At 38.1% G+C, this 25,452-nt stretch overlaps 1 protein-coding gene across 1 annotated transcript in view; it reads left to right on the top strand.

The window, feature by feature from the left end:
- The window catches only part of Ankrd42 (ankyrin repeat domain 42), a 52,735-nt gene extending 28,307 nt beyond the window's left edge, over window positions 1-24,428 (top strand). The window contains exons 7-13 of the mRNA XM_042686704.1: window positions 160-360; window positions 1,174-1,299; window positions 4,412-4,517; window positions 9,169-9,344; window positions 17,142-17,268; window positions 20,874-21,018; window positions 24,299-24,428. Coding sequence (XP_042542638.1) covers window positions 160-360; window positions 1,174-1,299; window positions 4,412-4,517; window positions 9,169-9,344; window positions 17,142-17,268; window positions 20,874-21,018; window positions 24,299-24,385 — 968 coding nt within the window. The 3' untranslated portion in view covers window positions 24,386-24,428. The remainder of the gene's footprint in view (window positions 1-159; window positions 361-1,173; window positions 1,300-4,411; window positions 4,518-9,168; window positions 9,345-17,141; window positions 17,269-20,873; window positions 21,019-24,298) is intronic.
- Window positions 24,429-25,452: the final 1,024 nt, after the last annotated feature.

Genomic DNA, 25,452 nt, shown 5'->3' with positions numbered 1-25,452 from the left:
CTAAGACATGGAGGCAGAGAGAATGCACAGTTCTCCTTTGGGGAAAAGTCCCTTTCATAGGGGCAAGGATAAGAATTATAGCTAATGTATTGTTTGTTTTTTCAAGTTATTTAAATTACAATTTTAAAATTAAATTTTTCTTTTGCCTTTTACCTATAGTTCACCTAACAGCCATGGAAGGCCACCTTCACTGTTTTAAATTCCTAGTCAGTAGAATGAGCAGTGAGAAACAAGCTTTAAAAGCCTTCAATGATAATGGAGAAAATGTATTGGACCTGGCCCAGAGATTCTTTAAACAGAACATTGTACAGTTTATCCAGGGGACTGAGAATGAAGGAAATAATGCAGAAGATCAGGAAAGTAAGTAATTAGCCTGAAATGTGATAATAATAATAATACAAATGAGTAGAATCGATGTACATAAGGCAACTTATAAGGCAGATATTACATTGACATTTATTATATATTATTATCCACACATTAATCCAGATTCTATTACGAACATTCTAGACAAATGTATATAAATATTAACTAAAGAGTGCTGTTTGTATCACAAAAGAATAAAAAAATTTTTTTTTGGGTCTGGTCATGGGGCCAGAACTCTGGGCCTGGGCGCTGTCCCTCAGCTCTTCAGCTCAAGGCTAACGCTCTACCACTTGAGCCACAGCGTCACTTCCGGCTTTTTTCTTTTTGCTTATGTGGTGCTGAGGAATGGAACCCAGGGCCTCAGGCATGCAAGGCAAGTGCTCTACCACTGAGCCACCTTCCTAGCCCATGAGAATAAAATATTTTGAAGTTGAAGTTGCCTATTTCTTTTCTTTTTCTTCATCCTGAAGATAAATTATCATTTACCTTGGATTTATTAGTTCATCCTATATTTATATCTTAGATATATGTATACACACATATATATTACACTATTTTAAAAAATATATACTATGTATATACATAGTATATAGACATATTCACAATAACATATAGCATTGTTTATTTGTATTTATTAGCAAGTCTAAGCTGTTGTTACAAATCCTAGAATACAATGGCTTAAAAGATACAGAAGTTTATTTCTTGTATTGGGAGCCCAGATTAAAGAGTGAATCTGTTTTGTTAGAGGTTTACCCCCTTCCATGTTCTTTCTGTGTTTGCTGAAATAGTGAATATTTTGATTCATAGGTTTAGCATTTCCAGGTCATGTGGCTGCCTTTAAGGGTGATTTAGCAATGCTGAAGAAATTACTAGAAGATGGAGTGATCAATTTTAATGAGCGTGATGATAATGGATCAACTCCAATGCATAAAGGTGAGTTATTGTAGTCTTAATTGATTTTGAGTTCAGATACAGTAGCTGCTGAATTCACTTTTTTTTTTTTTTTGTCGGTCATGGGGCTTGAACTCTGGGCTTGGGCGCTATCCCTCAGCTCTTCAGCTCAAGGCTAGCATTCTACCACTAGAGCCACAGCACCACTTTTTTCTGGCGGTTTATTGTAGATAAGGGTCTCATGGACTTTCCTGCCTGAGCTGACCTTGATTGAACCACAGTCCTCAGATCCCAGCCTCCTGAGTAGCTAGGGTTATAGGCGTGAGCCACCAGGGCCCAGCTGGAATTAACTTTTAAAGTAACTATTTCATCAAAAACATGCCCTTGTGGATGTCAGTCTACATTATATGGTAAACAGATGACTAATTCCAGTTCATTGTCACATGCCTTTTGTGATGCTAGCCAGCTAGACACTGATGGTCACATTTGAAGTAATGTCAATAAGATTTCTTTTGTGTCATTGTTATGTTAGGGAAGATGTAAAAATGTCCTTGTAGAATTTTTTTTGTTTTTTTTTTTTGGGGGGGTCTAGTCATGGGGCCTGAACTCTGGGCCTGGGCGCTGTCCCTCAGCTCTTCAGCTCTAGGCTAGCGCTCTACCACTTGAGCCACAGCACCATTCTGGCTTTTTTTTCTTTTTGCTTATGTGGTGCTGAGGAATCGAACCCAGGGCCTCAGGCATGCAAGGTAAGCGCTCTACCACTGAGCCACCTTCCCAGCTCCCCCTTGTAGAAATTTTTTTTTTGTTGGTTTTTTTCCTGGTGGTTAATTGGAGATGAGAGTCTCATGGACTTTCCTGCCTGGGCTGGCTTTGAACCACAATCATCATATCTCAGCCTCCTTAGTAGCTAGGATTACAGGCGTGAGCCACCACTGCCTGGATGGGAAACATTTTTTAGATCATGTATTAGCTGGGTATAGTGGTACAAGTCTGTAATCCCAGCATTTAAGAATCTAAGCCCAGGAGGATTATGAGCTCAAAATCAGCTCTGACTGCAGAGCAAGACCTTTTCTCACGATAGCAAAAAACTGGTTGGCTTATACTAAAATATTTGTTTTTTGAAATCATTTTTTAAAAAGTTATAACAATTTTCTTTTTTCTTGTTATTATAAAAGTGATAAACAGAGTAGTTAGAGTTGAAAAGCTAGGTAATGAGTATATTTCTTTTAGATAATGGCTACTCCTTCCCTTACTTCCCGCTTTTCCTTCCTATCTTCATCCATAAGTTGTATAGTTCATTTTCAGCATGATGTCTAGTGAGTACCACTAATGAGACTCATATCTCAGAATTTTCTTCTTTAACTCTCATGATTTTTCACAGAAATATCTATGAATATTATTAGATTTGAGTAAATTTTATTTATTTTTATTTTTATTTTTTTGAGGTCCCGTCATGGGGCTTGAACTCTGGGCCTGGGCACTGTCTCTCAGCTCTCAGCTCAAGGCTAGCACTCTGCCACTTGAGCCACAGCACCACTTCCGGCTTTTTTTCTTTTTGCTTATGTGGTGCTGAGGAATCAAACCCAGAGCCTCAGGCATGCAAGGCAAGCGCTCTACCACTGAGCCACCTTCCCAACCCCTGAGTAAGTTTTAAAGATACCTGACACTGTTCTCTCCTTCCCTCCATGTAGAATTCTGTAATACATATTTGTAATAAATATGACTTGTAATGAATATTTAAGGTCAGGAAAGTTTTAAAGTGGGCTATTTCTTTGTTAGTTGGTTCTGAGTAGGAGAACCAGAGGAGTAAAAGTGAGCCAGACATGACATGAGTGAAGGGTGGGGGAGAAGTTAAGTAGGGAGAGAGGTGAAGGTAGGGAAAGGAATGGGAGGAAGGGGAGAGACAGAAGATACAGAGTCAAGTCAGTCAGAGAAAGACAAAACAAGAGTTTTTATTGACATTTTCCAGTGTAGCTTTGGGTTTGTCATTGAATATGGCTCAATTAGTATTGTAAGTGAGTTGACTTAATTAACCAGTTAATTAATTAATTTAGTATCATCTTGGAGCTTGAATTTAGGGCATGGGTGCTGTGCCTAAATTTGTTGCTGAAGGCTAGTGCTCTACCACTTGATCTATGTAGCTCCATGGTCTATTTCCATTGTGTGTGTGTGTGCTGTTAATTGGAGATATGAGTCTCGTGGACCTTCCTGTCTGGGCTGGCTTCAAACCATGACCCTAAGATCCCAGCCCCTGAATAGCTAAGTTTATAGGTGTAATAAGCCACAGGTGCGTGGCAGAAGTGAGCTCACTTTTATGACATCAAATTCATAACATTGTTTCAAACTTTTTTTGTCTATAGAGCTTATTAAGAGTGTTCTCCTGGCCTCAAAGTAAATTGTGACTTCTTCCTCTCCATTTAAGTTAAAATTTTTTGATACATTTTGCAAATTAGTGTTTTTTTGTTTTGCTAGTCCTGGGGCATAATAAACTCAGGGCTTAGGTGCTATCCCTGAGCTGCTTTTGTTCAAGTCTAGTGCTACCACTTGGGCCACAGCTCTACTTCCAGCTTTTTTTGTTTTTTTTAGATATGAGTCTCATGGATTTTCTTGTCCAGATTGGAGTCAAACCTCAATCCTCAGCTCTCAGCCTCTTTGAGTAGCTATTACAGGCACATGTGTGATTTTTTTTTTAACATCACCATAGTGCTTGCTTGCATTATGGAGACATAATGAGATCTACGTCTATTAGACTTTTTTTTTAATCGGTTATGGGGCTTGAACTCTGGGCCTGGCCACTGTTCCTGAGCTCTTAAGTTCAAGGCAAGTGCTCTACCACTTGAGCCACAGCATGACTTCCGAGATTTACATCTATTAATGAACTATATACTTCTAACTATGAGTCAAATTGTAATTAATGGCAAAAATTTGATTATTAAAATACATGTGAGGGACAAAAGTTACTGAGGATCAAATTATTGAAGTGTTCATGGGGCTTTAGTAATAAAACTTTATGTTTATATGACACTCAACAGGGCTTTATCACATGTAATTTTCATTGCAATTAGAGTTCACTTAATAGTGCTGTCCAAAATTTATAAAATTGTTACTAGTAACAACACTTTTTTGTATTTCTTGTTTTCCTTTTTTTAAACAGCTGCTGGACAGGGCCACATAGAGTGTTTGCAGTGGCTAATTAAAATGGGAGCAGACAGTAATATTACTAACAAAGCAGGAGAGAGACCCAGTGATGTGGCCAAGAGGTATAGATTCCTTTATGTTTTGCTCCTTTCTTTTGATTTTAAAGTTCTGCATGTGCTCTTACATACTTAGAAATTTCCAAGAATTTAGTGGAATTTTAGGACTTAATCTAATGCTGATGGAATCACCATTTTAAAACTGAATTTGACATTTGGTTTTGTATCAGCTCTTCTCTAGAAAGCAGCACTTATCAACTGTTAGGAAGGATTATTTAAAAATGAAGGGAAAGATTGTCACATTGACCACATAATATTTAAGGAGGTCAGGATCAGGAATGCTAAACATTCTGCAGTGATTAGAATAATGGTTTATAATGAATTATTCCAACCAAAATTAAATGTAATGCTCTGTGAAGATAAAAAAGAGTAACCCAATAGTGATAACAGAAAAAAAAGTCACAAGAGTTTTGAAACATATTTAGGGATTTGCGTTTGGATTTAATGTAGTACGTGTTAACCAATAACACCAGTCCATTGAGGTCAGGTTCTCAAAGAATATTTAATCCACATTTATTTGTCCATTTGATGGTTCTTCCATTCAACTTCCTGTCTACTTACCATGGGTTACTATGGTTTAGGTTACCATGGTTAGAAATCAGATTACAAAGATGAGAAAAACAGTCTTCTGCCATTAAGGAGTCATGTAATAGCCATTTTGACTGGAATGAGATAGAATCTCAGTATAGTTTGGATTTGCATTTTCCTGATGGCAAAAATTCTTGAAGCTTTTCATGTATTAATTGTCCAGTTGTAACAATTTGAAACAATTTCAGTTTGTAAGCCCATTTTTAAATTGAATTATTTGCTCTTTTTTTGTGGTACTGCAGTTTGAACTCAGAGCCTCATACCTGCTAGGCAAGTAGGGACTCTGTTGCATAGCCACACCCACAGCCTGTTTTTGCATTGGTTATTTTTATTTTTTTTTACTGAGATCAAGTGATTACATAAATTACACTAATTTCATAGTATTGTGGGATAGTGATACTTAAAGTCACAAACACATTTTAACCTTCACAAGGTGTATTGTCATTATCATGGTCTATAAAGCTTATGGACACTACAAACTTTGACACTGCAGCTGTTTTTCCCAAATCAGGTAATATGTACATTTCTTTCATTTTGCTTAGTGTAAGCTGTTCTCTCTTTCTCTCTCATTTCCTCCCTCCCATTGCCCTTGAGTTGCTTAGTTCACTTTCATCAATGTCCAATGTAGCTGATGGCCCCTCTGTTGTATCCTCCCCGCCTCCCCACCCCCCGTTTCCCTCTGATTCTGTGCCTTCCTCCTAGCTTTCCTCAGATGTGTACATGTACATATCATATGTGAGGTCAAAAACATGGAATTATTTGAAATGGTACAACAAATTAAGAAGAGGTCCTTTGTTTCTTTAGTCCTGTTTACTTTGTCATATCTCCTTGCATTCTGAGTTTAACATTGCATTGGTTATTTTTGAGACAGTGTTTTGCTTCCTTCCTGGGGTGTAAGATGTATGCCTGGACCATAATCCTACTTCTCACATCCCATCATAGTTGGTTACTACTTCCAACTTCTCGTGATGTGAAGTCTCACAGACTTTTTTTCTTCATAGGTTGACCTGGAACCTCAGTCTCTGTTTCAACCTCCTACATAGCTAGGATGATAGGAGTGAGCTACAACACATTTCTCATATGGGAAGGGGTCTTTGTGAACTTTTCTGCTGGATTAGCTTCAAATTGCAGTCCTCATCTCAGGCTCTCATGTAGCTAGGATTATAGGTATGAGCTACTGGTACCTGGAGTAGGTAGGTAAAAATGAATAATAAAGTCTTAATGATAAAGAAAAGAGGGAGAATAGGGAAAGGAAAAGAGAAAAGCAAGATAGAAAAAAGAAGAAAAGTATATGGCATGTAGATTTGAGAAATAATATTGAAGAAAACAAAGCAAATACAAACCAAACAACAACAAACCAGACTAATCAATAGCTCTTTCTTGCTGAGGAGAGGTGGTAGAGTTATGTGGATTTTCCTCCAGCTTTCTCATTTTGAGGGTTTCAAGTGTGTCTCCATTTCTACCAAATGTCTCTGGAGCTCTGAGAGTGGAGAAGGGATCAAAGCACTCTATTCTGGGGGCAGGGTATGAGGTATGGCTACTAAGTGATCTTAACCACACCTTTTTCTGCCCCAGCATATATCCACATACACCTGGTCTCTCATCTTCCCAAATGGAATTTCCAAATGCAAGTACTCTTTACCTCCTTTGCCCCTCAGCCTGCAATGGCTACCATGTAGTTACAAGTCTTTGAGCCTGCATGTAAGTTACAACCAGTATTTTGGAGACCCACACTGACTCTTGCTTTTTAGCTAGTAAAGGGGAGAGGAAGTTGGGACTTGAAAATATAAAAATGCTATCCCATCCCTGCTCTCCATAAGATTTGATGGTAAGACTCTACTTTAAAATGATTACTCACCACAGCACCTGTAAGCAAGCTAGGCATTGCAGGGAACCCTTTTCCAGTCTTGTTTCCAGTCCTGTGGACAAGATCTTTTGTCTTTATCGTATGTTTGTGCCTATGGAGCTCACTGAGACATTTTTTGGCTTAACATTAGGCATTGTGTTGCAGAGTGCCCAATATTAGTGTTCTTTTTTTTCTTTCCAAATCTAAAGTCTAATATTTATGGATTTCAGCTGTTTCTTCAGTCTACTGTAAAAAATGTGCTCCAGTGCCTTCCTATACCATTCCACTTCTCCCTATATCCTCACGCCTGATATTTTTATTTCAAGATGCAGAAATGTGCTCTGGATACTTATAATCCAATGTCTTTCTTTGTTCTCTTCCTTTCTCAACTATATAATGTTCTTCATAAGTTTTGTTTGTTTGTTTCTTTTTTTTGTTGTTGTTGGTGTGGGGCTTGAATTCTGGGTGCTATCCCAGAGCTCTTCAGCTCAAGATGATGCTCTACCACTTGAGCCACCATGCACTTCTGGTTTTCTGGTGGTTAATTGGAGATAAGAGCCTCACGGACTTTCCTGCCTGGGCTGGCTTTGAACCTCAATCCTCAGATCTCAGCCTCCTGAGTAACTACATAAATTTCTTAATGAATTTTGTTTGCACAGTGTTGGGAATGCAACCCAGGAATTCAGGGATACTAGGTAAACACTCTAAGCAACTAACCTTTATTACTTTATTTATAATAGATATAATAGATAAATCTAGATATATGTATTATAAATAATATAGATATAAGATATATATAATAGATAAGGATGTGTTAAGTGTGTGATTATATAGTTATGAGGAAAATATTTTTTGTTTATAATTATGTCCCAAGACAGTATTAAATATGCTACATAGCAAAATTGTTGAAAAAAGTTTCATGTAATCATAACAACAAACCTCTTAAACCAAGAATTTATTATTGGAAGGTTCAGAGATATGAGAAAGAAAGAACAAAGAGAATAGAAGATATGGACTAGACAAACCATTACTTTTTCCTTAAATTTCAAACTCTTGCCAAATGCTTTGGGTTGAATGAGGGATGAAGATTAAAATTCAATTACATTCTATAAAATTATGAAAATTAAGAGAAGGGGGTGGGTTTGGGGAAGGGATAGGGAGAATAATGAAAAGAGTGATATTGATCAAGAGTCATTGTATTCATATAGTAAGTACTTTGATGAATGGCAACTCCTTTGTACACTTAAAGGTTAAAATAAAATAAAGAGGTTAGATCTATAGTTGGCTCTAAAACTGGAACCAGAGCTAAATATACCATCTGAACTGGGCCAACCTAAGGCAGTAAATATACAGAATAAAGTAGGGTAGTTCTGATCCTCAAATCAAGTGAGTAGTGCTATTTGGTGTACACCAACATTCATTTGATAGTGCCTCTCCACTTCCAGTGGATTGTGTGTGTGTGTGTGCATTCAAATGTGCATACTTGCTTGTGTATGCCAGTACTGGGTCTTGAATTCAAGGCTTTGAGATCTTGCTTAGATTTTTAAAAAAAATTGCAGCTAGCACTCTTCCACTTAAGCGATGTCTCCAGTTCTATTTTTTTGCTAATTGGAGAATCTTAACGAGCCAGGTGCCAGTGGCTTATGCCTGTAATCCTATCTACTTAGGAGGCTGAGATCTGAGGATTTCTTCAAAGCCAGCCCCAGCAGGAAAGTCTGTGAGATTCTTAATCTCCAGTTAACCACCAAAAAGCCAAAAATGGATTACTGGCTCAAGTGACTGCTATCCTTGAGCAAAAATACTCAGGGACAGCACCCAGGTCCTGAGTTCAGGTCCCAGGACTGGCACCAAAAAACGAGTTGCAAGGGTTTGTCTGCCTGGGCTACCTTTGAACCTTGATTCTCAGATTTCAATCTCCTGAGTAACTAGGATTATATATGTGAGCCACTGGCACCTGGCTTCCAGTGGATTTTATCAGTAAAAATTAGGGAATCAGTTTTTCATATAAATACTAGTTAGTCAATACTCAGTCAAGTAACTGAGTTTCCTATATAATAAATATATGTCATATGTCACATTGATACTGACCTTCAGGTAGATTTGTTCCTTGGCTGTGAGATGAGTTGATGGAAGAACCTACAGAGTGGAATTGCCTAAGTGTAAACTGCAGTTTTAATATGAAGAAGATGGTGAATCTGGCTAACTGTTGATTCCTTTCTACAGATTTGCTCATTTGGCAGCAGTGAAGCTATTAGAGGGATTACAGAAATATGACATCAATGATCTGAATGAAATTGATGACAATGATATGAAATTTTTTATAAGGCATGGTGTTGAGGGAAGCACTGATGCCAAGGATGACTTAAGTCTGAGTGAATCTGAAAAAACAGATGCCAGAAGTAAGTATGTAATCTTTGTTGTGATTTATCTTCTCAGAAATAATATAGCTACTTTTTTTTTTTTTTGTCAGTCATGGGGCTTGAACTCTGGGCTTGGGCACTGTCCCTCTCTTCAGCTCAAGGTGAGCACTCTACCACTTGAGCCACAGTGCCACTTCCAGTTTTCTGGTGGTTAATTGTAGATAAGAGTTTTATGGACTTTATTTGCCCGGGTTGGCTTTGAACTGAGATTCTCATATCTTGACCTGCTGAGTAGCTGCGATTACAGGCATGAGCCACTGACGCCTGGCCAACATTACTACTTTTAACTACAAGTTTGGAAAGTACTGTAAGGCAAATAATGTCTGAAAATTATATATGTATAATATATAAAATTAGTTTATATGTACTATACATGCTAATATATGTATGTATTGGTATGTGTTTTTTTCAATTTTGCTATATTACACTTAAAATTTTTATTTTTCTTTTTTATATATCTTCCTTTTATTGTAAAGATGCTGTACAGAGGGGTTACAGTTACATGAATAAGGTAGTGAGTACATTTCTTGTCGAACATTGATACCTACTCCTTTGTTTTTCTCCCATTATCCCTTCCTTCCCCACTCATTCTTTGTCCTTGTTTCAGCATTTTGTTATTACCCTTTCCTTCCCCAAGTTAGATAAATGTATATATAAGACTCAGAGTACCAGAATCAAAGACAGTGATTGCCAGGGATAACCAATGGAAAAAGAAAAATGAAATAAAATGAAAAGAAGTAGGGCTGGGAAGGTGGCTCAATGGCAGAGCACTTGCCTTGCATGCCTGAGGCCCTGGGTTCAATTCCTCAGTACCACATAAGCAAAAAGAAAAAAGCCGGAAGTGGTGCTGTGGCTCAAGTGGTAGAGCGCTAGACTTGAGCTGAAGAGCTGAGGGATAGTGCCCAGGCCCAGAGTTCAGGCTCCACGACCGGACCCCCTCCCCCAAAAAAATAAATAAATAAAAGAAGTAAGCAGATACAGTACATTGGCAAGAATAAAGTTAACAACCAAAAAAAGGCCTGTTGTTTCCGTGTCTTGTTCATTACAATTAGCATCATTTTGTATGGTCATATGTACATAGCTATTGAGCTATTGTGATTCTCTGCCAGACTATCCTAGACATATACTAATAATGATAATGGCCAATCCAACTGGGGTGAGGTGGAATCTCAATGTTGTTTTGATTTGCATTTCTTTTATGGCCAGTGATGTTGAACTATTGTGTCTATTGGCCATTCTTATTTCCTCTCCAGAGAAGTCTCTTTTTAATTCTTTAGCCCCCTTATTAAGGGGATGGTTTTTTTTTTTTTTGCATTTGTTATTGGGGTATTATTTTTTTTTGAGCTCTAGGTATATTTTTGATATGAGACCCTTGTCTGTTGTATAGATAGTGAAGATCTTGTCCGAGTCTGTGGGCTTTCTATTTATCTTGCTAGCTATGTTCTTTGCACTGCAACTTAATGTGATCCCATTTACCCAGGCTTTCTTTGAGTTTTTTTTGTGTTTCTGGATCTTTATTTAGGAAGTTTTGATCTTTGCTGAGGAGCCCTAGCATATCCCCTATCCATTCCTGTAATATTTTAGGGTTTCTGCTTTCCCTTGAGTTCTTTGATCCATTTGGAGCTGATTCTGGTGCAGGGTGATATATAAGAATCTAACTTCAATTTTCTACATGTGTATAGCCAATACTGCTAGTACCATGTGTCTTGAAGAGGCTGTCTTTCTTCCATCTGATAATTTTGGCTCCCTTATCAAAGATTAGGTGGCCAAAGGTCTGTGGGATCATGTCTGGGTTTTCAACTCTATTCCATTGGTCCTCAGGCTTCTTCCTGTGCCAGTACCAAGCTGTTTTTGTAACTACAGCTTTATAATAGAGTTTGAAGTGTGGTATTGATATCTGTACAGCATTGTTCCTCCTGATGAGGATTGTTTTTGCTGTTTGGGGCCTTCTATTGTTCCATATGAATTTTTGGATTGCTTCTTCTATTTCTTTCTTTTTTTTTTTTTTTTTGCTTCTTCTATTTCATTAAAGAATGTTCTGTGATATTGATATATATTACATTGAATTTGAGATAGTTTTGGAAAAGGATTGCCATTTTCACGGTGTTAATTCTTCCAATCCAGGAACATGGGAGATTTTTTTCCACTTCCTATATCTGCTTTAATTTCCTATTCTATTTTATTTTATTTTTTGTCAGTTGTGGGGCTTGAACTCTGGGCCTTGGCACTGTCCCTCTTCAGCTCAAGGCTACCACTCTACCACCTGAGCCACAGTGCCACTTCGGTTTTCTGAGTGGTTTATTGGAGATAAGAGTCTCGTGGACTTTCCTTCCCAGGCTGGCTTTGAACCACAATCCTCAGATCTCAGTCTCCTGAATAGCTAGGATTACAGGTGTGAGCTACAGGCGCCCAGCAGTTTTTAAAGTTTTCATCATTAGAGATCCTTGACCTCGGGCTGGGATGTAGCTCAGTGGCAAAGCGCTTGCCTAGCAAGTGCAACGTCCTGGGTTCAATCCCCAGTACCAAAAAAAAAAAAAAAAGAAGTCCTTGACCTGTTTGGTTAAGTTTTTTCGTAGGTATTTTATTTTATTTTATTTTTTATTGTGAAAATACCATACAAAGGGGTTACAATTACATGGACAAGATAATGAGTACATTTCTTATCAAGCAAGCATTTTTGCCTCCTCCTTTGTTTCCCCTTCCCATCCCTTCCCATCTTCCCTCCTCCCCCCCCCCCCCCCCCGCACCCCTGCACCCCCCTCAGGTATTTTATTTTTTTAGAGGCTATTACAAAAGGAGTGGCTTTCCTGGTGCTGGTGGCTCACACCTGTAATCCTAGTTATTCAGGAAGCTGAGATCTGAGGATCACAGTTCAAAGCCAGCCCTGGCAACAAAGTCCATGAGACTCTTATCTTCAATAAACCACTCAGAAAACCTGGAAATGGCACTGTGGCTCAAGTGGTAGGGCACTAGCCTTGAGCTGAAGAGCTGAGGGACAGCGCCCAGGCCCAGAGTTCAAGCCCCATGACTAAAAAAAAAAAAAAGGATTTGCTTTTTGATTTCAGCCTCACTTTTCTTATTGTTGACATGCAGAAAAGCTACTGATTTTTTTGTATGTGTTTTGACAGCAAGAATCAATTATAAATTTTTGTGTTGGGATTGTTGAAAATATAAAGTGAAAATATTAACTGTCAGGCACAGTCTCAAGAAGTAGAAGTTACTAAGACAAATTTTTTTTAATGCATCATATGAAACAGGGAAAAAGAACTCAAGAGATGGGCATGATGGTATATACCTGTAAGCACAGCTTAGGAGACTGCGGCAGGAGGACGACAAGTTTGAGGCTGACTTGTACTCCATAGGAATCAAACTAAACCAACTTGGTTGGTATTTTTGTTTTTGGTGTACTAGGAGTTACTAGACAAGTGCTTTACCTCATGAGCCATGTCCCAGTGCTTTTGCCTTCCTTTCTTTTCCAAATATAAGATCAAGATTATTCCTCCAAATGTGATCCTCCCAGTTTTGAGCGTGAGTAGCTAGGATTATAGGTATGAGGCCCTGGTACCAGGCTATAAACAATTTTTTACAGCTAATAATAGCAACAAATAATTATTGTGTAGTGTTTTCCAGACATTTGTAGTTAGGAGAAACTGAGCAGCACATAGGAACAAACTTACATGCTGGTGGTGATGGGAGGGTGATAAATAATTGATAAGATATATGTGTTAAGAAGATGAGGTAGAGCTGGGTGCTTGTGACTCACGCCTGTAATCCTAGTTACTCAGGAGGCTGAGATCTGAGGATCCCGATTCAAAGCCAGCCTGGGCAGAAAAGTCCATGAGATTCTTATCTCCAATTAACCACCAGAAAACCAGAAGTGGTGCTGTGGCTCAAGTGGTACAGCACTAGCCTTGAGCTAATGGACAGCTGAGGGACAGCACCCAGGAGGAGGAGGAGGAGAGGGAGGAGGGGAAGGAAGGGAGAGGTGTAAGGGGAGGAAGAGAAAGAAGAAAAGAAGTCCTCCTATGTAGACATACACAGAGACATAGGCATATAAATATGATCAGGTTGACTTAAGTATAATATATTCAAGATTGAAAAATCCATGGCGTAATTCCTTTGACCAATTAACTCTTTAACAAACAATATCAGAAAGCTGAAACAAAGTTTGAATGGGGGAAGCTATCGGGAGGGGGATGAATGGACAAGGAAATGGGGACAAACACAATCTTGGTACATATGTGATAACAGAAGTGGAAAAGGTAACATGAATCCAGGGGGAGAGGGTAGAAGGGGATGGGAGAGAATGATGGAAGGGGTGCCTGACACATAAAAGGACATACTAAATGTAATCCCCTGTACAACCACCCAATTTTTTTTTTTAAAGAATAGTTACTGTTACAAGAAAAAAAACTGTTGGTGAAGATGTGACAAAAAAAGAAAAATAATGTAGCATTAATAGGTAACTCTGAGGTGATATTTGTGAACAGACCTGAATGATGAGAATAAACCGTATGAAGGTCTTGAGAGACCATTCCAAGTAGAGAGTGCAATTTATGTAAAAGCTATGAGTGGAGTTGAGCATGGTCATTGTGTCTGCAGAAGAATGACCAAGGGAGTAGTAATAGATAAGGTTACAGAGGAAAGGAGGGGCCCTGTAAGATTATAGGAGGCCAATAAAGATTTTTAGATCAAGGTTTTATTTATTTATTTTGCCAGTCCTGAGGCTTGAACTCTGGGCCTAGGTGCTGTCCTTGAGCTCCTTTTGCTCAAGGGTAGCACTGTCTTCCACTTGAGCCACAGCACCATTTACAGCTTTCTGTGTGATTTATTTGGAGTTAAGAATCTCACAGACTTCCCTGTCAGTGCTGACTACAACCATAATCCTCAGATCTCAGCCTCCTGAGTATCTAGGATTATATGCAGGATGAGGCTTTATTTTTAAATAGAAAGCCATAGGTAGTAGAGAATGGTATGATTTGCTTGATGTTTAAAAATTAGATCTCTGTAGCTTCTAGGTAAAGAGTAGCCCTGAGGGCGGGGAAGAACAAGACATTTCTGATTGGTTATCAATTAGTTGAGAACATACTCAATCACGAGTATGGATGAAATTCCTGGTATGATACTTGAGTTCTACAAGAGCAGATGCATAATTGTCTGCACGAGTTTCCTGAGCTCCTAGAATCTCTGACATAGGCATATGATTAACTGTGAAATACTGGTAAACCTCCATTCTTGTTTTGCTTTAACTTTTTTGTAGTGGAAACTTGCATTGTCATTTTAGGAGTGCTTATATGTACAGTCTATGCATTTCTTTTTTTTTTTTTCCTTTTTTTTTGGTTCGGTCGTGGGGTTTCAACTCTGGGCTTGGGCTTTGTCCCTCAGCTCTTCAGCTCAAGGCGAGCACTCTACCACTTGAGCCACAGTGCCACTTGTAGTTTTCTGGTGGTTAATTGGAGATAAAAATCTCATGGATTTTCCTGCACCACTGGCTTTGAACTGTGATCCTCAGATCACAGTAGCTGAGTAGCTAGGATTACAGCCACCTGCACCCTGCTATGCATTTCTTTTTTAAGGTAAAATTTTTATATATTTTCTGGTTCTTTAGCTGATCCAGATTGGTAAGATCATGTCTTATCTGGAAATTGGAGGAAATCCAAGCCAGGATCCCATTAGCCTTGACTGTGCATCCGTTATTTCCAGTGGTGTGGAAAGTCCATTTCCCTTCGTACGGAGAGAATGGAAGTTTTCGTTTTCACAGTTTTTCTTTCATATTAACCATATTATGTCTCCATATATGGAAACATATATGCCAAAGTTTCTATTTTCATGATTATCCCAGTTAGGATAACTTCAATATACTTACCTTTGTCTTTGTGTGTCTACTTAAGTGTGTCTTTGTCTTTGATGCCTAAAGAATAGATATTTATTTGCTTACAGTTTGTGAAGTCCCAGGTCAGAATCCAGCAGGATTGTTTTCAGGTGAAAGCTCTCTCTCTCCCTTTGATATGGCCACAGATGGGGAGAGGGGAGTTAGAGGAAGTAGTGACAGGAAGAAAGGGAAGGAGAGAAAGATGACGGGGTGTGGGGGGGTGGAAGGGTGTTGAGGGAAAGAGATGCTTTCCAGTGTCTTTTCTTTAAATATGGCACTAATCCCATGGGGAGTAGGACCCTAGCCTCTTGTCATCTAATGTTAATCAACTTTCAATGATCTTATCGCCACATAATGTTACATTGGTGGTTTGGGCTTCAGCATATGAATTTTGGGAGAAAGACATTCAGCCTATAACAAATAGATTGTCATTTATTCTAAATTAGCTAGTAGGTAAAGGTGGGGTACATTTTTTTCTCAAGGGGTCATGTTATCAGACTGACAGAAATGGGGATCCAGAAGTCAGCAGGACAATGTTATGTTCATTATTGAAATATATGAATTAAATAAAAGTCTAGGAATTATAGCAAATATTAATTTCTCTAGCTTTTCTGCTGATGATTCAGCTGCTGATAAAATGCTTTCCTTCTAGTGAATTCTTTTTTCTATGTATATTGTATATATGTATATTGTATATTTATGAATTTTAACAAACACACAATCTAGAATATAATACAGAGAAGTTCCACTACCAAAACCCTCTGAATTTATTCTTCAAGATCCTAACAGTAATGGTTTACACTTCTGTATTATTTGCAATTTAGAGAATCCTTTTATCATCTTTGGTTTATATCTCAAGAAATACTCATTTACTGTAAATCATTATTTGATAAATAAAGAGCCTGAGATTCAGAGAAGCTGTTTTGTTTAAAGTCATACAGTGACTTAGAGGCAAGGCTTTTAGATTTCCTTCTATAGTGCCTGTGTACCAGACATGGAGTGTTTTAAAATGCTACATACTTTAGTTTCAGTTCCCATGGTATTTGTTCAGAAAGCTATAATGGTTTGTACTAATGGATGAGAAGATCTATTTCTGTGGCTCTCTTCATAGAAGAAACATAAAAAGAATCTGGGAACTGAGAGACAGGCAGTGTAAGTGAGGGGAATATGGGCCATGGACTCAGACGTCAGAGCTTCGCCACTTCCTACTATGTTACTCTCAACCTCAGGTAGTTGATCTATGAAAATGAGCATATTAATATCATATTGCCCTGATGGAACTGTTATAATAATTAAAGAAAGGGTAGTGCCTAGTATCTGGTAGAGGGTCAGAAATTTCAGTTGTCTTTTCTGGCAGGAAGACTTAGTTATACTAGAATTTCATTTTCTAAGAAAACAATTGAATTTATGTCTAGGTTTCTTGCTTATTTTTTCTCCCAGAAAGTATTAAGGAATTCTTAGAACTTTTGTCAGGTAGAAACTCATTCTCCAGGGAGAAGAGCTCTATTGAATATAACCAAGGGAGAATTGGAATTGGGAGATGCCAACATTAGTTTTTTCAAATTTCTAACATAAAGTAGATTGTCTATAGTTCTGTAATATACTTGTAGGCCTTGTCAGTTTTTGTGAACCTTTTTGTCTATGAAGTTAACAACTGTCATCATAATCTACTCCAGAGCCTGCTTTTGCAGAGGAAGAATCCTCCATCTTGGCATTTCATTGCTTGCACATCTGAAACTCTGTCACTGCTATTTACTCTTCAGTGTCTGTCAGTGTGTGGGCTCCCCTCCTTTAAACCCCACTCAAACCATATGGTGGCTCTACAAGAAAGTGAGAAGACCAACACGCTGTGGGTAACAAGAGCTGTTCTCTAAATTGTGTTTTTATTCAATTCTGTCTTATAGTGAGAGCTTATAAGAAAATCGTAGAGTTGAGACACCTCCTGGAAATTGCTGAGAGCAACTATAGACATTTGGGTGGAATAACAGAAGAGGATCTCAAGCAGAAGAAAGAACAGCTTGAGTCTGAAAAGTAATATCCTTAAAACTCATGGTTTATATTTTTGTTCCTATCAAAAAACCATGTAGATCAGAAACTTGTTCTTTTATGCCAACAAAAGTTCTATCCTGTTTTTCCATTTAAATCCTCAAGATGGAGTTAAGATTTTTAAAGTTATGATAAAAATGCCCCCAAATGTAAAATACCACTTTTTAGTGTACATCCCAGTAGTATTACATGTAATCACATTGCTGTACAAAAATCTCCCAAACTGTCATTCTTTAAGACCATGGCCTGTGTGTGTGTGCGGACGTGCGTGCATGTGTGTGCACACATGAGCATGTATGTGTGCATGTACCAGTATTGGGGCTTGAACTCAGGGTCTCATGTATACCTTTGGCTTTCTTGCTCATGGCTGATATACTACCTCTACCACTTGACCTTTCCCTATAGCCCAGCATTTTGCTGGTTAATTGGAGATGGAGTCTTACAGATTTCTTTCTTTTTTTAAATTTTTATTTATTTTTTATTGTGAAAATACTGTACAGAAGGGTTACAATTAGATGGGCAAGATAATGAGTACATTGGATTTCTCTACCTGGGCTGGCTTTGAACTGTTATCTTTCAGGTCTCAGCCTCCTAAATAGTGAGGATTACAGTCATAAACTAGTAGCACATAACAAGACCCCAGATGGTTTAAACTGTTCAATCTGTACAGTTACACAGTCTGTAAATATCTCCATCAGATGGGATGGCCCACTCTTACTGCTATGAAACCCACTTTGTTTCACTGATATAGTCCCCATCCAAGAATGCTCTTGGTTCTGGAGGCAGTCAGCAGTTGTATAGCTCGCTTCCTGCATCTTATATTGGATCCATGAACATTGGGTACCTCTGTGGTTTATTAATGGTTACTAGAATAGAGGGTGTCTCATGTTTCTTTCCTTCTGCTGCTTCTACTTGTTTGTTCTCTCGTGTGAACAGGAAACAGCATGGTCTGTAAAAGAGAACTGTGAGCTGCAGATGGATTTCCTTGTTCCTCCTTTGTGTTCTCTGACTTATCTTTTGGTTTTGTGTTTTTCAACCTGTAGAGCCTCCTATTTCTTTCTTCCTCTGCTTTTGAAAGTTGCTTCAGGAAGAGGACTGGTAAAGATATTCACCATAACATCTAAATCTTCAATAAAGACTACCTTGTTACTGTGAGCCATTCTGTTACCTCTTAGTGGGATTTTAGACAATAGGAAGCTATGGTAAAGGTGTGTGTATGTTTCTTGGTTTCTCATGAATCACCTCATATAAGTTGCTGATCATTGGCCCTAAAACTGCTGTGTTTTGAGAGATGTAGTATATTTTTGTTATTGGTCTTGATCTAAGAGCTTAGCTCAAAGTTCTTAGATTCTTTGTAGCATAGAAAAATATACCACAGTACAGCAATTATTTCCTAGTAATCAGCTTTAAACTTTGATTTCATCTTCTTACTTTCTAAAGCAGTCTACTGCACTATCATTCCTGGTGCTTGTATTACTTCTAAGCGCTACTACATGTCAGATGCTAGATAAGCAGCATATCTTATCTCCATGAGCTGTTGTCTCACTATATGGATTAGGAAACTGAGAACTAATATAGAGTCAAAAAGTAAGGATCTCGTAGTGGAGTTAGTATTTTTTTTTTTGGTCCGGTTGTGGGACCTGAACTCTGGGCCTGGGCGCTGTCCCTCAGCTCTTCAGCTCAAGGCTAGCTCTCTACCACTTGAGCCACAGCGCCACTTCTGGTTTTTTTTTTTTTTGCTTATGTGGTGCTGAGGAATCGAACCCAGGGCCTCATGCATACACAGCAAGTGCTCTACCACTGAGCTACCTTCCCAGCCCAGTATTTTATTCTTATTCTGTGACTTCAACTCTGTTTAAGCTCACTACAATTTTAAAAGCCCTCAGGGGACTTTTACTCTAATGGTCATAATATAGCTTATTAATGTGAAATAGTTATCATATTAGAATGTGATTTTTGGAAAGAATTTTTTGGGAAAGGATTGCTTTAGCTCTTATATCAGAATGTAGTTTCCTATTAAGAGTATGGCACTGTTGCTTTGAATTCCAGTGACAATGAATTCTTTTCTGACATTTGTGCTCCATTTTATGTTGTGTTTTAAGACATTTGTCCTTGGGATACAGATATAGACATAGTTTGATATATAGGTATTATTGTATAGAGTATATAGCTAGATATACAGTTATAGTTAGATATAGTTGTAAAAGAAGTAGATAAATACTGATTTGAGGTATGTTCTTTTGATTATTTTTTCTGTTTCTACTAGGTATATCAAACTGACAACGTACAAAATGTAGCTGGATTATTCTATCCTAGGGATAATTGCCTCTTCTTGCTTGTTGTTCTTTTCTGCCACCAAGGTTGACATTATTCTTAGATATTAGAATTTTAACCCCACTCATATTTGTAACAGAACTCCTAATGTAACAGAACTCCTGAGGTTTCCTTCCTTGGGACCTGATATCTAGTCCAGTATGACTTGGCATTCTGTTCTCTCTCGTCATCTACCAGAGATAGAAAACAAAACAAAATGAAAAACAAAATCTGATTCAAGTTACAACATCTCTTTTCTGGATTATTCTAATATCCTCTTTATAGTTCTACCAGATTTCTGTCCCTGTACCCCAATCCTGGCCCTATATCTTGTTCTCATCTGGAGAAATCACATTAAAATAAAAGAGAGGGCTGGCATGATAGCTCATATCTGTAACCCTGGCTACTTGGGTGATTAGAGGCCAGCCCAGGCAAAAAGTTAGCAAGACTTCCATGTGCCTTTGATCCCAGCTACATAGGAAGTATAGGTGGGGAGATGATGGTCTGAGGCCCACTCAAGGCATAAGAAACCCTATTTGAAAAATAAAAAAAAGCAAAAAGGGTTGGGTTATAGCTCAGATGGTAGAGTGCCTGCTTATGAAGCGTAATGTCCTGAGTTCTAACCCCAATTCCAACATCCCGCCCCCCCCCCCACAAAAAAACAAACCTAGATGAGAGTCCTTTGATATTTTGAGCTTTTTCTTTGCTTAATCATGAATGGCTTTCCATTTCACTAACAGTAAAAGCCAAGGCTTTGACCTTCCATCTGTTCTATTCTCTCTTTAAACTACTCTAGCTTTACTGGCCTCTGGTTTTCTTTCATTTCTTCAGGCATTTCAACAAGTGCAAAGGCACTTGTTCCCTGTCTGGATGCCCTTCCTCTAATGTTTAAATGGTTCTCTCTGTTTTCCTTCAGGACTTTGCCCAAAGAGCCCTGGTCAGTAAGGTCTTCCTTACCCATTGTATGTGAAGTGCTAATTACCCCCTCCACAGCATTGTAAATTAGCATTTCTATGCTACTTTATTTGTTTTCCTCTTAGGACTTGTTGCTTTCTGTCATATCTGTTTTATTACTTCCTGTCTTTATTGTTTTTTTTTTTTTTTTTCCATTACTGAGTGAAGGACGGCAGATTTGGGCTGTAGTTCACCACTTATTTCCAGTACTTAGAATGTTTGCTGCTCATGGATCCCGAATACATTAGTTGTTCAATAAGTGATTTATTTGCCTTTGCTAGTTGAGACTAGAAGTTGATTGAAAGACATTTTCTTTTTGATAGGACTATCAAAGAGCTGCAGGGGCAGCTGGAGTATGAACGACTCCGCAGAGAAAAGTTAGAATGTCAACTGGATGAATATCGAGCAGAGGTGGATCAACTCAAGGAAAACCTGGAGAAAACTCAGGTCCCCAGCTTCGTGCCTGTGGTTGGTGATCTTAACACATTTACATTTCTTGATTAAAAAGTATACAAGAAGGTCAAGTGCTGGGCTCATGCCTGTAATCCTTGCTGCTCAGGAGGCTGAGATCTGAGGACTGTGATTCAAAGCCAACCTGAGCAAGAAAGTTCATGAGACTCTTATCTCCAATTAACCACCAAAAACTCAAAAGCGGAGCTGTGGCTCAAGTGCTCAGTGTTGGCCTTGAGCAAAAAAGCTCAAAAAAGCTGTGACAGAATTCAGCGCCTGAGTTAAAGCCTCAAGACTGGCACCAAAAAAAACCAAAACTATAAAACTGGCTAAAGGTATGGGTTGGGCTAATTGAGTTTAATTCTTGACTAAAAACCATTTTTTTTTGTCGGTCATGGTGCTTGAACTCTGGGCTTGGGTGCTATCCCTGCACTAAACCATTTTTAATTTGGCTAAGTCATTTAATATCTTTGTACCTCAGTAGTTAACTGCAGATAATATATACTTTGTAGAGCTGATGTCTGAATTAAAGAAACATCCCAATATCTCTATTTGTAATTATCTGTATACATCTACACCCATGCCCCCCAAAAAAGCCCCTCACACCAGCCTAGTTTATATACCATATAATGAAAAGATATTCCTCATAGGCAAAGGAACAATTATAAGTCTGAGACAGTAGAGAGTATGTATATTTTAATATTCTAAATAACAAAAATCAAGTGCTTTGAATGGAATCCATTTTGGAAAACTTCAGTAGTTTTAAGACTATCAAAAGCATATAAGTTGACATAGCTTTTTTTTTGAGATAAGGTCTTTCTAATTTACTGGTTTGGCCTTAGCCTGGGATTACAGGTATGTGACACCATACCTGGCTAAAATGAGTATCTATTTAAGATCTAGTGTGAAACAGGAACAAACTCAGAATCTTTGCTTCCATTTATTTTTGTGTGAGAGACTATCAGATTTAGACTTTAGTCATGTATCCTTACCAAGGCACTCTACCTGTATTTTTTTATTTTTTGTATCTGTCCTGGTGCTTGAGCTCAGGGCTTGGAGATTGTTCCTTAGCTTTTTGTGCTTATAGATAGTGCTCTACTACTTGTGACACAGCTACAATTCTAGATTTTTCGTGGTTAATTGGAGCTGAGCGCATCACAGACTTTCCTTGCTAGGTTGGCTTTGAACTACAAAGCTCAGATCACAGCCTGAGTGCTAGGATTCCAAGTGTGAGCCACTGGTACTCAGCCCCTGCTTGTGTTTCTCATTGCCAGCTGGACACTGCTACCTAAAAATCCCTGGGGCCATGTAACTGAAAAATGTTTAGAACTAAACTCAACACCAAGAGCAGATCCCCCATTCTCCAACCCTGCTCTATATTTAAATTAGCAGTATTACTGTTTTCCTATTTACCCAGTTTCGCATTCATAAAGTCTTGGGTAGTTTTGTTTTCTCCTTTAGCCCAGAAAAGTAGGCCATCTCATAGATGGACCACTCATACATGCTCATGGACAGGAGCAGGTACTGCACATTTGTTGCTTCCCTATAGGTGTCTATATCTGCTTCAAGCTGTTTTATTCACTGTAGTGAACTTGGTTATCTTGTTTTGGGTTGAAAAATCTTCCTTGTCTGTATAAAGTACTGATTCCTCAGTTTGGCAGTTCTAATCTACCATGCCAATCTTGTTTTTGTTTATTCTTTTATGAACTTAAACTCCACTTTCCTACTGCCAAGCCATTGTTCATTTTGTCCTTATACCTGAAGTCTCCTCATCAATGTGGTTTCTTGAAATTGCCTGGGAATCATTTGTCATCCGTTACTGAATACCCCTAATCATATATGTTCTCTCCTACCAGGTATTTAATACTGCTTCCAGAGTATCTCATTATTTGTACCCTGGGTACTGAAATTTTAAATTTTAAGAGATTACTGATTACTTTCATAATATCTTAGTCATCATTAACAATAGGTATCAAGTACTTACATGCTGTTGCATGAGACTTTATATTCAGGAAATGCTACCCTCATATTATGAAATTAGTGTCAGTTACATAATTTGTAGTTACCCAGCTTGTTAGATACATAGCCATGATCTCAACCTAACTGCTTAGCACAAAGTCTGTACTTTTTATATCACTTGTTACTACCATTAGAAACCTCTCCCCTTCTCTATCTTACTGTGTGGATAAGAAAAATTTGACAATTTTGTCTTTAAAAACTTGGATGATAGCAAGGTTGTAGCTAAGGGAAAAAGAAGGAACAGAGGCATGGCTCTTTTTTCTCCAGGTGGTTTTGATAATGGTACATTATTTCATTTTCACATGCTCTTATATGTGAATTAAGCTACCTAAGCTCATCAGCAAAGGGATGAATAGGGGCACTTTCAGGGAAGAACTCTTGCCATGTTTGTGTCTCCCAGAGAGGTGCCTTGTCCTGTCCTTAGAGCCTGTGTTCACATCTATCATGCCTTAATAAGTACAGAGAATTTTTGACTACAACATAGTGAATATCCATTGTGTTTCCAGCCCTTCCCTTGATTCTTCCCACAACATTTATTCTTTTGTGCTAGGTCATGAGAATACCAAGAAAATGAGAAATGTTGGTGAATATCAGGGCATGGGAAAAGAAGATAAGACAAAAGAAGTAAAGGGATGTTGCAAAACCATAAAAGAAGGAATAGAGGGCCAGAGCTGTAAATCCCAGTCCTGCGGGGTTTGAAAAGAAGATGGGATTTCTTTTCTTCCTCATTTGTACATTTCAGCTAACAGTATGGCATGAAATGTTAGTCTAAGTAGAAGACATACAAGGGTGTGATCTTTTGGGGTATGTTAGGTAGACAGGATTGACTGATTTCTCAAGGTACCTTCCTATTTTAAGATTTGGCAGATTTGTGAATTTATTTACACAGATTTCTAAGAGATTTAATCAGAGCTGAAAGTACTTAGCACAGTTCATTTTTCCTTTTAAACAGACAATGAAGAAAAATGAAGGCTGGGCACCAGTGGCTCATGCCTGTAATCCTAGCTACTCAGGAGGCTGAGATCTGAGGATCGAGGTTCAAAGCCAGCCTGGAAAGGAAAGTCCTTGAGACTCTTAACTCCAACTAACAATGAGAACACCGGAAATGGCACTGTGGCTAAGTGCTAGTGCACTCATCTTCAGCTGAAGAGCTCAGGGACTGCACTCAAGCCCAGAGTTCAAAGCCCCATGACCAAAAAAAAAAAAAAAGAAAAGAAAAATGAAAAAATGAGTGCCACCATGAAGAACTTAATTTGACCTTCTTTTCCTTTGTTTACAGGAAGAAGAGTCCTGTGAGTCCAGCAAAGAGAAGAGGCGAGTGAAAAAGAAATTGTCTTCTGGGGGAGTGTTTGTGAGACGGTACTAATCAGTGAAGTAATTTTAAATAAACTTTCTTGATTTTTCTTTCATTGCAAAAATGGATGTAAATTTATATAAATTTGGAATTCATAAAAGTCTTGGAATTACTTGGACAGGATACCATTCCCATTCTGAAGGAAGAAATGTTATGATATCAGAGATTTTTAAAGTTACACAGACCCAGTTATACGCTGCCTCCCAATATACTTTTATACATCTATAGAGACAAGTAGAGGTGAGTAATTAACTTTGCACGTATTCATATAAACTGTGAAATATGAAATAGTGTTAGTCTAATAATTAAATCTAGAAATCTAGTTCTAGATATTAAAATTATTAAAATTTGATTATGTTGCATAAAAGAATATTTATTTTGCTTTTTAGAGAGTATCTTTTACAATTACTATTTTATATAAGGTTTCAAAAACTGTACTTTTGGACAGGCATAGTAGTACATATCCCATCACTTGAGAGGCTGAGGTAGGAGGGTCATGAATTTGGCAGCCAACTTAGGCTAAATAGTGAGACTCTGTCTGAAAGACAACAATAAAAACTAAAACACCCTCCTCTAATTTTATTATTTTCAAATGACTCATTTTAAAAGGCATCTAGATTTGGGAGAAACTATAAGACCAGTAGGTTTTAGAAGGAACAACTTTACAGTAGCAGACTTTTATATAAAATGAAAATCTGCTTAGTAAACCCTACTTTGTGCTTGCTAACAATACCCATTTAAATGCCCATTTAAATTTAAATTTGCTTCAGAATCCAATCTTTGTTCTATTTTGCTTTCAAAGAAAGGCATATAGATAAGAGGCCCACTGGACAGAAAGAGAAACACATGGCTTTATTGTTTTCTTTTCTCTCCCCACTGAATTTACAGATTAGTAGTTCTTTACTATTTTGGCATTTTAGTTTAAATTTAGTTCCTACACTTTCATCTTTCCCTTTCTTCCTGAGCCAGCAAACATCTGTGATTACTGTGGGGCAGTTGTCCTAAATCCTGTCTTCTTACCATCTTTTTTTGTTGGTCATGGGGCTGAACTCTGGGCTTGGGCGCTTGTCCTTGCGCTC

This window comes from Dipodomys spectabilis, unplaced genomic scaffold, assembly GCF_019054845.1.
Source record: "Dipodomys spectabilis isolate Male_0828 unplaced genomic scaffold, ASM1905484v1 ptg000003l, whole genome shotgun sequence".
In the NCBI taxonomy this organism is placed as follows: Eukaryota; Metazoa; Chordata; class Mammalia; order Rodentia; family Heteromyidae; genus Dipodomys; species Dipodomys spectabilis.
This window is presented reverse-complemented; position numbering and strand designations above follow the sequence as displayed.